General features: G+C 39.7%; 1 protein-coding gene across 5 annotated transcripts; it reads left to right on the forward strand.

Moving 5' to 3' along the window:
- The first annotated feature begins 311 nt into the window (after positions 1 to 311).
- Positions 312 to 12864, forward strand: cep55l (centrosomal protein 55 like). 5 transcript variants are annotated; one of them, XM_030078720.1, is made up of 12 exons: positions 312 to 410; positions 1339 to 1539; positions 1642 to 1749; positions 3124 to 3279; positions 6793 to 6849; positions 7245 to 7392; positions 8395 to 8549; positions 8711 to 8904; positions 9667 to 9790; positions 10027 to 10098; positions 10599 to 10724; positions 11795 to 12864. In XM_030078720.1, exons 2-12 carry the CDS (start codon positions 1369 to 1371, stop codon positions 11999 to 12001), a joined length of 1518 nt encoding a protein of 505 aa, XP_029934580.1. In that variant the 5' UTR covers positions 312 to 410; positions 1339 to 1368; the 3' UTR covers positions 12002 to 12864. The 5 variants fall into 5 exon arrangements, with proteins under 5 accessions (XP_029934580.1, XP_029934579.1, XP_029934581.1 ...); XM_030078719.1 differs by having other exon boundaries at positions 376 to 462; XM_030078721.1 differs by lacking the exon at positions 312 to 410 and adding an exon at positions 469 to 604.
- Positions 12865 to 13287: the final 423 nt, after the last annotated feature.

Here is a 13287-nt window from a genome sequence, read left to right on the forward strand (position 1 = left end):
AAGAAGACTTGGCAAGCTGGCAGATGTGATTCACCACGCCTGTTTGTTAGATTTATGTCGAGAGACAGCCCGGCTAAATCAGGTTAACCATAAAAGACCACAAAACAGTAAAGCAAAAATAAAATCCCGATTTATTTCATCTTGTTAGTTGTAGTTCATAATATAATGTACAGCGACATGCAATTACAGTGTTCTGCATTTGTAACGGGAAAGAAAAACAATATCTTTTTTCTGAGCTGCACCGCCCGCCCATGCAACTCCGGGATATCCTACTACCGTAGACACACACACACACACACACACACACAACACTCGCACCCAATCCCTGCCTGCGGATGTGACGTCATGACGCGCTGCAATTCAAACTTCAGGAAGTGGGCGTCCTGCGTTTGACAGCCGTTTTGTTTTCTGTGAGTATTACGATAAGAAGATATCTTCGGGTGCAAAAAAGCCGCTTGGGCTGTGAGTTACGCTTTGTATAAATCTGTGCGAATTATGTTTGGTTGTATTTTGTTGTTTCAAAGTGAACCGCGTGGAAACGGACAAGAAGTAGTACGAAGTGACGTTGTTTGACGCTCGGTAGCGTTAGCCAAGTGTGCGACAGGTGCAAGAGAATCAGGAGTTTACCGAGCAAACAGTGTTATCTCTTTACTGTTTACATGATATCATTATTTAATCTCTGTCTCTGTCCAATTGCTATTTTTACGAAATTAAGTGAAACCTTTGAGAGCTGACAATGTGTTGGAACTTGTGCTGGTGGCGAAATGACCCAGTGAATACAATTTATACTTATTTATTGTTGGGGTTTTTAAGCGTTTGGATGTTTTTGGTAAAGTTGGTGATACACGACAGTCTGTTTTTATGTTTTTTTTTTGTTGTTGTTGGGGGGGAAGCAGGCGGCCCCCAAAATAGAGAAAACAACGTGGTTGACTGTCAGACGCTGTTTTTCCTCATTGCTCAAAAGCCCTTTTCATCTTAGAGTTTCACGGTCCTAAATTTTTTAAAATAACCTGAAAGCCCTAGGATAAGCTAAATACCCGTGGAATAATTTTCTGTTATTTATTTTCTCGTTCTCTTTTGTTGTCTTTTTTGCTGTGAGACATTCAGTAGCCTATTTGTATTCTGGCAACTTTTTGTTTCACTTTGAGGTGGTAGGTTTGATAAGCACTCAGGGTTTTAGCAGTTTTAATTTTTGCGTGTTCAGTCTGCATCTAATTTCAGTTTGAATATTTCCCTGACCAAATGATACAAGGCAAATTAAAAGTAATTATCCTCTGGTGAACCTTAGGAGAAGACAGACTTGGAAATGAAATTGCTTGTTTCTGCGTTTTGGTGCAGGTTATTTGTCTCAACACAGCAGAAGCAGCCATGACATCTATTGCCACCAAATTGGGTTTCAAATCGAGCAGCTCGTCCTCCAAGGCTGAGCTGGAGCTGGAGAGGGTCCGGAAGGAAAATGCTCACCTCCGGAAAAAGATGGACGAACTGGCCAAACGACATATCAAGCCACCCGACTCGGACAAAAGCAAGCTCCTAGAGGTGAACACGGTGTTTGTTTTGTTGTTGTTTTCTTCAAACAAATTTCTCGGTTTGGATTTGAGAATGTCTCCTGTCTACGGTTTGTAATGCTAATTGTTTCAGAGGATTCTGTCCCTGGAGACGCTGCGAGAGAGGAACAATCAGCAGCTGCTGGTTAAAGAGCAGGAACTAGAAACACTGAGACAGCAGCTGTCAGCTAGAGGAGGGGAGGTACAGTAGATACAAGCACACACACACACACACTTAACACATAACAAAGCCACGGCTGGAGCCCCTCTGGAGAAACATCCACATAAAAAACACATTTACAGGAGAGAGGTATACATGCACACACCTTGAAACCCTCTCCTTCATATATACACACACTCACATTTGGAAACCCTGAGAGTGCAGTTGTCTTCCCAGAGTGGAAAAATATACCGACAGCTGTCTCTACATTTATTTATTTATTTTTATTTATTTATTTATTTATTTATTTTTGGGCATGGTGTTTCATTGGTGGCATATGTAATGCTGTGAGTAGAACAACTGTCAGATGGCAAAATCATTGTCGAATTCCGCTGAGCTGCCACAAAAACCGGTTTGAGGAAATGGCTTACATCCCACTCTGACAGCAGCACAGCCAATATTTAAGAGTGAAGTTTACTCAGCTGACAGAGAGAGAGACTGCCTACAAATACTTACTCTGTATGCTGTTCACTTGACGTCCCATTTATCTAAACATTAATAAACCAAAGCAGCGTTCACGGCTTCGTCCTCTGTGTACATCCTCACTCATGTTCGAGTTGTTGCTCCTGTTGATGATGCGGCTGTAGAAATATTTGTGTTTGCTTATTTGAGATATTGATAATGTTTTTGTTCTCAAATTTTCTATTGCTGTACTATTTGGTGATGTTAATTTGGGCCACTCAGTCAAGGCTCAGTCATTGTTACTGGGGGGGAAAAAAACTATTAAAATGATGATAATTTGATTTGTGTTGAGGTCTGCGGACTCTGGACCAAAGTAACATGTCTCCTTACATCTGGAGAATACAATTTCTAGGCTAGGGCATCCCTGTAGCACCCCAATATTTCATTTATAGTGGTATTTTGTCATACATTTTACCTGAATCAACAAATTGCAGCCCCTGTGATTTTTGATAATTGTCCATATAGCATTTTGACTAATTGTTCAGCCCTAGTTAGGTTGGCAATTTGCCTATAAGCTGGAGAGGCATGTTGGTAAGTGGAAGATCTGCACTGATTTGTTTTCCCGCAGAGAAAGTGAATGTGTTAGGTGGGCAAATAACATTCCCCTAACAACTACCATCAATGAGGTTCAGGATGGCATTAGGTCATAAGTTGTAGAAGCATGTTAGCAAGTGGAAGATCACAGATTTGTTTTCCCACAGAATGGGAATGTGTTAAGTGAATAAGTAATACTCCCCCAACAGCTGTTATTAAGCCAGCTGCTGTCAAGCTGCTCAGTTAGACTGTGGCTGTACAGACCATAACCCAGCCTTGTAACTAAAAATTATCTGAAGCAGGTTCTTATTGTGAAAAGTGCATACATACTTAGCAAATCTTTGACATTGTGTATTTGAGGTGGTGGCATCACTGCAGGCCCAGTTGGAGCAGCGGAAGAAGGAGGCAGAGCAGAGAGATGGGTTGTTCCAGAGCCTCTCGCAGGAGACGGAGAACCTGAAAAACAAGCTGACTACTGTTTCTGCTCGTTGCCAGGCCTTGGAAGCACAGGCTGCGGTGGGTTGGCTAAGTTTACAGTCACTATTCGTGCCTACATGCAGATGTTCTCATTAGGCGGGTCAAATCTGCCACTGCCATAAGCCAGTTGTTTGTAATTTTTGGCTGTGGACGGATGGTTTACCAATTATCTTTTTTGGGTTTCTGTGCTGTTGTAATAATGTAGTTGGCTGGTAAATCAATATAGCAGATGATCTACTGTTCATGTCATAGACTGTATTAATCTTGTTACAAAGTTAATGACAAAATACTCATTCACATACACTCTGCTACTTGATGACAACAATGAGCAGAAATTCTGTAACAAGGGTTTTAGAAATAGTTTTATTTTATTCTATCATGGAAAAATGGAGGAATAAAAAAATGTTGTATATTATTATAACTATCATTACGAAAAACAGTTTGTCATAAGAAACCTTAGGCGTTCACAGATAGTCGAATGGCTGCATCCCTGCCTCTTAGATCATATGTGCTGCCCCTGGCCTAGGAACAAGTCCTGGAAAGAGTGCAGAAGAAAGGAGTGCACACCCAAGCAGAGGTGCCAGCCAAGGCAAAAAAAATGTAATCTGTAACAAATAAAATGCAGCCACACACTCAAGTCATTGTATAACATTTTATTTAGGACACCAACATTTCAGCAAAAAGTCCTCGCCAGGGATTACAATAAAAGTGTTGATACTGCAGACATGTTTTTGTTGATTATACTAAATTCAGATGTGCTTTTACAGAGTGTATAATGACTTAATTGAATCAATACAACACAACTTCAATCTGGCTAAATTTGAAGGACATTTCTGTCAAAGCACTAGGACTAGGACTATTTTTAAAATTTGCAAATTGCCTCTGGTTGAAGAACAGTGTTTCCTCTACAGTTGAATGGTAATTGTGGCCCATCATGTCTAGAACAGCAGCTTTCCCATTTAAAAGTTTTATTTGTATGAACTTCAATTGTGAGAATGTGTGAGAATTTACAAAACATGCTGTAGCCGAGGTTTTTCCACAGATGAGATGATGATGATGATTAATTTTGAAAAACAGATGCAGTTACCCTTGTGCCCACTAGATGGGAGTGTTTGATCTATGATTACTTTCCTCAGCTGCTGACACTGCGTTTCAGTCAGGAGTAGACCAGACGGTTGCAGTATTTAATATTCAGAAGAAAACCAGAAGCACAAGCACATGCACCAAGGGCTCAAAATGCTACTTAATGAAAGTGAATGCAGGTGGCTTTTCATTGTACTATTTGTGACCACCCACATCTGTATAAGACCGCACTCAACAACCCCCAACACATACAAATAAATTATTCTTTCATTGTAATATGTCATTTTGATGTCCTTTTTATAAAAAAAAAAAAAAAAAAAAAGGCAGGAGCACCATAATGTGCAGTAAACATACAAAAATTTTCACAATGAAATGTCTTGATTCGCTCTCCTGCAATCAGGGCTTTGTACTATTGTTTTGTAGCTCATGTAATCACTAAAGCCTCTCGTCCGGCTGCAGCAGCATTGCTCTGTGGTTACCGCTCAGGTCCCTCATGATCTTAAGAACTCATTCATTTTCAAAAGGCAACACTGATCCTCGGTCAGCACTCCTCCCCTCTGATGCTTTGAACACAGCCAGCCCTCACTGCAGCGCTCTTTGTTAACAACAATCATCAGGATTCTCTCTGACTTCTGGAGAAGCTTAGGTGTTAATGTCACAAGGAAGGAGGTTTTTTTTCATTAGTATTATTATTATTCAGGGATGAAGTGGTTGAAAACTCAAGTATCACATTCACTTTTATGGACAAACATAAGCCTCTCTGAACCTGAATTTTATGCAAAGAAAAGATGAGAGAAAGGCTTACATGCCAATCCTCTTGATTTTCCTAGAAGGCTATTGATTTTCATTCCTCCATCGCAGTGATCTTCTATGGTGTCATTTCTCCCAGTTTTCTCACGTATTGGTCAAATGTCAGAATCTACATTAGCTTTATATGTTATGGATAACATACACAAAATCTAAGCTCTGTAACATGCTCATGGTTCAACAGAATACATTTCTTTGAGGATGTAGTTTCTATGGTTACATTATTAGTTCAGCAGTAGCTGGAGCCAAAAAAAAAAAAAAAGAGAGATGGAGAGTTGACGGAAAATGAAATACACCTGCAAGTTTCAATTGTAGGATTTTTTTATCATTATTATTATTATTATTATTATTATTTTATTACTCTTTTTTTTCCTTACAACTGATTAAAAGATGCAAATGCATTTTTGGTACTCTACCTTCTTTGTTATGCATACAATATTCTTTGACAAAATTCCTGCATAAAAATGTCTGCCTCTGCATTCTTAACCTTGAAATTATGAAAAATACAAGTACATTTTAGATTTCATTTTGTTGGGGTATACAGGAGTTTAAGAAGTAGTGAATCCCCTGTTTACAAGGTGTTGGTGTGATAAGAATAGATTCAGTATTCAGCACTTGTAGATGCATACAATACATAGCCATCTTTGATTTCAGTATCATTGAACTGCCACTGCAAGTGAAAATTCTTATCATAACATCTCTCTGGTAAAGAAAGTAATTTTCCAGGAATGCACGCCACCCTTCAAGCCCCTGGCTTAGCTCCAAAAGCATTACTGGGCATAATCTGGACAACAAACCCACCATCCTCTCCCTCCTCCCTCCTGCATTCGCAAAGGCTATTAGGGGCTTAGCTTATGGGACATACGTTTAAATCCATCTGGAAAAAGTTGACAAGCTCATGATGCTTGCCTGGTCAAGTGTAGCACTCTTAGCAGCTCACAGAGCCTTAGCAATGAGATGATCATGTAGTTGCTTACTGTTTTGACACCACTATGAAGGGTTTGTTTGGGCTTAGGCATGGGCTGGGATCAGAGGTGGGTGCTGGGGTCAGGATGACAGAATTATGAGATGGCTGGCCGTCTTCTAGGGATGATTGTCGAGGGATTGGCCTCAGGTATGTGGCCTGCAGAGATGGAAACTTCTCTCCAGCTGGGGCCAGTTCAAAAATGTTCCAATAAGAAAATGCTCTTGTTCGAGCATTTGCCTTCATGCTGTGAAATATTACCATAATTTAGATAATTAAGATAATAAAGATAATTTTGACAAGTTGGCCTTGATTTAAGCATTTGGCAAACCTGCAGTTTTATGTTGAAATGTCCCTTGAGATTTTGTCCAAATGTTTAGAAAATAAATGCAAACTCACAGACATGCCTAACAATATATGGATATCAAGTATTGCAAAACAGGGCCATTCTTCGCTTTTAAAACAGCACCAGTTCTCCGTGAAGGGCTATCAAACATTGGACCATTCAGAAACAAAACCCTGCAGATTTTTTTGTGCCAATATAACTGCAAATATGCCTCCCGCCCCACTCCACCCAACAATAACCACATCTAATGGTTGCTATTGTGTTGATCACCGTTGATGCTAGTGCATGTCAGCCTGGGTCCATGTGAGACTAATGCTAATGACCAACCACCTCTATTTTTCTCTCTGAACAGAATGGTGGTCAGGTACCTCCTGCAGACTTGGCGGTGGTCCAGGATCAGCTAAGAGATGTGAGTCCAGTCATTGGTGTTGATTGTGTGTATGTGTGTGTTTTGTGTTTGTGATTTATATAAATATATGCTTATCGTTAACCAATATTTTTCAACCAAAACCTTGTGTTAGAACATATTTGATGCAGCCACTTGGAAAAAACATTCCCTGATGTTCATCATTCAACAGTTATAAAATGTAGAGCATCTTATCTCCAAAAATGTTATAATTTTGACAACCAAGGGACCATTTTGGTGTGTGTGCATGTGTTTTTTGTTTTTTTTTTTGTTTGTAAAAAACCAACCAAACAAACAAACAGTGGCTGTCATTTTGAAATGAAATGCTTAATTTGTAATTGTATTGTTCTTGTGTCAGGAAATATTATCTGTAACATGGTTTGTGCATTTCCAACAAGGCTCTTGAGAAGAACCAGCAGTGGCTGGTGTACGATCAGCAGAGAGAGAGCTACGTCCAGGCCATCCTGGCCCGCACACTGGAGCTGGAACAGCAGCTGGCCCAGGCCAACCAGGCACTGCAGCAGCAACCAAAACAATCCTCAGATGGTGAGACAGGGAAATATTTTATTGTTGCACTAAAAAAAACTGAAACACTACTGCTTTAAGTTGATTGGTCAGTTGAAGATGAAATGCAAAACTAGTATTCAATAGCACTGTGGTCTGACATAGACTTAATTATATGGTCTGATTATGTTTGGAGTGTTCTGCAACATTGGCGCCAGAAAAGATGATAGTTCAACTAAGACACCAGCTTGCACAGTGGGAGAAATGATACAGTGGATGAAGTCTGTTTAACCACAACAACAAACTCAAGTAGGCAAACTGCAGCACAGCAAAGTGAACAAGTAAAAATTATGCAGCTTACTTAAACTCTGGTATTACAAACTCTTCTCCTGAGCGATAACAGCAGCATAATGACGCTCAGCAATAAAGTTGGCAAGATTTAGCAAGCAGAGTCATGTACTTAGACATTTACTTTTGTCGCGTCTTGTGTTTTGTTTTCTGCCTGCCAACAGACCTGTTCAGTTTGTCACCGAAAAGTACCTCACCGGGCCTCTCACATGTTTGTTGTAGAATTTGTCAGTCGCCCAAATTGGCTTTCATTGTTCTAAGTGCTGTTACTGCCAAATCTGCATTTTAAAAACAGATTTTACGCTTCATTTGAAATCCCCTAGCTTTCATCATGGCATCGTGTCCTAGCCTAGTTTTCGCAGCTTAGGTGTTTGTCTCCACAGACCCATAGCCTTATACATAAAGAATTGTATAAATGATGAACCAGGACCTCTTCATACCACCAAAAATTAAAAATGTGTTTTCTGAAACCACAGTTGATTAAGTATCCTTGATTACAAACTGGGGTTCCCATGATTAAAAGGCAGCTCTTTTTAGCTCTTTTTCGATTCTTTTTAGGGGGATTTTGCAGCCTTGCCTCAAAAATCTGAGGTTGCTTTACTCTCTAGGTTTACATTTTCAACATTCACATATCAGTCTTATCTGGTGCAATGTACGATGAATGACTTGGATATCCTAACTCCTGCTGTGCACCAGCTGCAGCCCCATTTCCGTCAGCAGTTCCACAGAAGAGTGCTGCTCAACTTCAGGAGAAGTACGACCAGCTGCTGTTGGGGGTACAGAAAGACCTGGAGAGCCAAAGAGATCAGGCTGTCAAGGCCCAACAGGAGCTTCAAGTGCAGAAGGAACAGGTAAATAATATAAACTGACATGTTCATTCATTTGTTCATTACTACTTAGTTCTTTTTTTCCTGTTTTTGACAACTGACAACTCGCTTTCGGTAAATAGGGAGACACAAGAGGTAAACATTTCAGAAATTTGGATTAATGGGAGTTTTTGGTGGCTCTGCAGACATCCAGGGCCGAGGCTGAGCTGCACTCTGAGAAGGAGTGGGTCATCAGGCTCCAGGACGAGATGGCAGCACTGCAGAGGAAGCATGAGGACAGATGCAGGGAGCTACTGTCTCTCCAGAGGAGGTATGAGGACAAGAGTATGGAGGTGGAGGAGGCAAAGGAGCAGCTGCAGGCAGAGCGAGCCAACAACAGGTAGACCAGACTATTTTCACGGTGTCATGGACTCCATTTAACCTACAGACATTTCTAATGGCAGTTTGGTTGCTTTTCCACATCACATTACTAGGATGTTTGTGCCCAGGTAGAGCTTGATTCCCTTCACTGTGGTCAGACAGATGCATAAGAAACCCAAAATACCAGCAAGCGTTCAGCTAGACTTTGGTGCTTGTTTAATAGTGCCATTTGTTTATGCTTGCATAGGGTATTGATGGTGGAGGTCATGAGAAATCTGAGATGTGAAGTATTATTTTAATTACTGTACATTGGTAAAATTGAAATACAAATCAAAAAGAGTTTGCTGTCAAATCACCTGTGTAGGTGTCACTTTTTTGTTTGTCCTTTTTCACTTAAAAAAGCTAAGTAAAAAAAGCAAATAAAATAGTCATTTTACTTTCAAAATATCAGTGCCTTATCTGTTTTAGTTTCCTAAATTTTGAGTTGTAACCAACATGCTCTCAAGGCTTACTCTTAGTGCTTTCACACAAAATGACAAACACACTAGGATGTTTTACTGACTCTGGATCCCAGAGTGAGACGATTTCTTCTATTTGGGTGCCAGATGGAAAGTTTTACAACCCTGGACCTATATGATAATATTGAAAAGATGTTTTTGGCTCTAAAGAAGTTTTGTTTTTTCGTTTGTCAAACATTTTTATTTTTTATCATTTTTTTAAAGTACAGTACAGTTAAAGAGAGTACTTCTTAGCGCTATTTATGTGTATTGCTCACTGTCAGACATGTGGTGCGTGAGGAGAGGAAGGTGTCGTCTGAGCGAGGAGACAGGATGAGAGTGGAACTCGATAGCATGAATGTCAGACTGGAGGAGGAGAGGAAAAGATCTGCTGAGCTTCTCCTGCAGGTAACTCATTCACACTGAGTCACTCATTTTACACTCATATTTTCGCAAATTCTTTCTCACATAATAATTCATATTACCTAACCCACACCCATAAGTAATATTTATGTCTGAAGAGAGCAATCTGTTCAGAGTAAAGGGTTCTGAGGATGAGTAATTTACACTGACAAATAAAATCTCATCCCAGTTTTACTTGTACCTTGATACAATGAGATCCTTGATTACCTTGACCTTTGCAGGTGAATCTGCTCCAGAAGTCTCTGCTAAATCAAAACGAGGAGCAGAGGAGAATAGCAGCAATGGAGCAACAGGTAACACTGCATGTGTTTTACAGAGCAACTATAATATATACAAGGGATTTGAAGAGGCCCAAAAAACAGGGGAAGAAAAAATAGTGTGTAAACATGGCATAAAACCCCCACCCAATCTTGCCCAAGGGTGTAAGACAAATTGGAGCTTGGCCTGGACTCAGCGGGTAGGTTGGACCCTGTAGCCAGGGCAGAAAAAAACAACAAAAAACAACACAAAAACATTGTTAACATAAAACACCAGCCTTGAAGATTATGTGTGGTTTCAGTGACCCCAACATCTCTATAGTGTGCACTCGGACACACAGATCAAATTTTGTAGGGCCAATCCCATCTGATCTTTCTTTTTTTTCCTTTTTCTGTTTCTTCCTCTTAGAGAATGTTTGTGTTGGACTTGTTAAATAAACATTGACCATAAATGCTGGACCGGAATCATACCTTATACAACATGTGAAATTTAAGCAAGTTCTCTTCCTCCTTATGTTTGTTTTTTCCTTCCTAAGATCCAACTTTCTGCCAAGGACTTTGAGAATGAGAAGATTGATCGTCAGAGCATGCAACACCAATTGCATAAGGTGTTGAAGGAGCTTCGCAAGGCCCGTGATCAGATTGCAAGACTGGAGTCTGCTGTAAGTGTTGAGGATACTTAGCTTCAAACATACGAGTTTGTTTGATCAGACCTAAGTTTGAGTTAAACATGATCTATTTCCAATGTATTTAGAAGTTACATAAGGCCTGTGCTGCCACAGGGAACACAGATGACAGTACACCCCTCCATATCACTTTAGGTTTCTTATTTACAAAACAAAAGAAGAGTTTAATTCCAAAATGCTATATTATCATTCTGACAGAAGAATTGCGGATAAAATCCATTGTTCATTATTCAACATTTCACAAATACAAAGCCAGCGCTAAGACGTACACTTGGGTATATGCATAAATGGAGTGAATCAAGCTAGATTGACAGTAAAAACTCCATTGTTAACATCCAAGTGCTGTGAAATTATAGTGCTGTAGTAACTAAGAGAATCACTGAACATCATATTTAATTAATTTGTTTAACTTTTCTGGGCCAAATCTGTTGGAAATAACCAAAGTACAGCATACCCTGATATGTGAATTTACAGCATACCAGCATCAAGTTTCTATGCTGTTTTGGGGCTCTAAATGATCTAAACAGTGCATATAATTTCCCTAAGCCCTGCATGGCAAAAAAAAAAAAAAAAACACAGGAAAAAAAAAAATGAACACACACAGAGCCAAGCAACTGTAGGGGTGCCTCTCCTAATAGCATGAGTAATCAATGGTTTTGCTTTTAGGCCAGCAATGAATTATGCACATGGTGATGTCACATTTTTCAGATCGTGTGTATTTCACTTTAAGATGACATGCATACAATATTCAATACACCTTTCTACCTTCATTTCTGCTGACAAACCTCAGCCGAGTAGTATGCATGGTTGGCTTTAGTAACCTCTGGTGCTAGGTATTGGGTTGGGTTTGCCAGATGTAATAGGTTATATTGAACACCAGAAAATTTTATCAGTCACAAGAATGTCAATTTATTACATGTTTCTGTAACTGACAGCAGACATTGCACTGTCTGCATTGCCCTGATGCATAATCACTCCAAGTACTCCAAGCAGGATGTGGGAAAAAGCCCACCAGTCTTAATATTTCTGCCTCGTCTTTATTCCAGAAACAGTCAAACACTCGCTTCTCAGAGCCCAGCTCCTTCAATGACCTGGAGCGGCTCACTATCAGGGACCCTCCTGGACCCACATCCCCCTCCAAAGTTGCCAACCTCTTGGATGAGAGCTTCCTGGAATGCCCAAAGTGCCGCGCCCCCTACCCGACCAGCCAGCACAGAGAGCTGCTGGCTCACATTGACTACTGCTTCGCCTGAGCTGGATGAGGTTTTTAGATCATCGGCTTCTTTTTTTTTTTTTTCTTTCCTACAAAAACACTCCATCCAAGTTCTACCTTTTGCATAACATTCTTCTGCATGTGTAAACATGATTATACATGGGCAGTGTTTTAAAGCAATGGAAATCAGCAATGTTGACCTCCAAGAAGGAATGGGCCCTTTGCTGTTTTTATAATACATTGAGGTATAAATAGAAGTATTTAAAGGACAAAAGCATTGTGGGGAAAATTAACCTCAGGGGATGTTTATATTTTTAGCTTTTTGTGTTCCTGATCTATCATGATTGTTGATAAAACTGTCTGTCCAAGTTGGCTATCATGTGGTGTTTATTATGTCCCTAATGTCCCTAATATGTCTGCCCTGACTTTGCAAGCCTGCAGTCCTGTAAGGCTGGAATGAGATTGCATGAGTTAAATCCTTGTATTAAACTATTTAAGGAAGGGGATTAGTGAAGGTCCTCTTTGGTAGGGGAAAAGGGGTTAAGGTGCATTTATTCCTGCCGACCTGGCAATGTGACTAGATTGACTTAGCAGGACACACAGTTGCCAGAGACACTGCCATTACTGTTGTTTTCATACATTATTGATGTTTGGTTTTGACTCAGCCTACCTGTCTTTTTAAAGCAAAATATCTCTGTTGAATATTTTTATATCAAATATTTGTGTATTTTAAATGTTTTATTATCAATTGGATATACATAAGGGTGACCTACTGACATTTTGGTTTGTGTGTTTGATCTTTTCTTCTTATTATTATTATTCTGAGCGCGCTCCAAAGTTGTTTTGCTGTCCACTGTACTGTACAAAAATGTGCAATAAAGACGTAAATGTCCTGTCCTCACACCTGTATGTCGTCTGTTTCAGTGGTTCCCCTCTGGCACACCAGTGTCTTGCCGTAAGTTCAGACAGCAACAGCAACTTGAACATGACTAAAAGTGTTTAAAATCATCAGTTTGTTGTACTTAACCTGCCTGATGTCTAAGTCTTTACAATCAATATTTAACCTAAAATGAAGCTTATAGATATTTGCATAGAAAACATTTTGACACTTTCAAATCTGTTTAAAAATTATTTTGTGACTTGATTTCTCCTAAAGTTCTTCAGTGGAGTGCAATGAAGCGTTTTTTACACCCTTGGTTCTATTTGATTTAGTTTATACACTGATAAAACAAAAAGAAATCACAATTTTGTGCTGGTGATGTAACAATAGCAGACCTATGGTGGGTTCACCACTGAATATATTTTAACTGACTGAATCCAAGGGCA

Source organism: Myripristis murdjan, chromosome 19 (genome assembly GCF_902150065.1).
Source record: "Myripristis murdjan chromosome 19, fMyrMur1.1, whole genome shotgun sequence".
Taxonomy (NCBI): domain Eukaryota; kingdom Metazoa; phylum Chordata; class Actinopteri; order Holocentriformes; family Holocentridae; genus Myripristis; species Myripristis murdjan.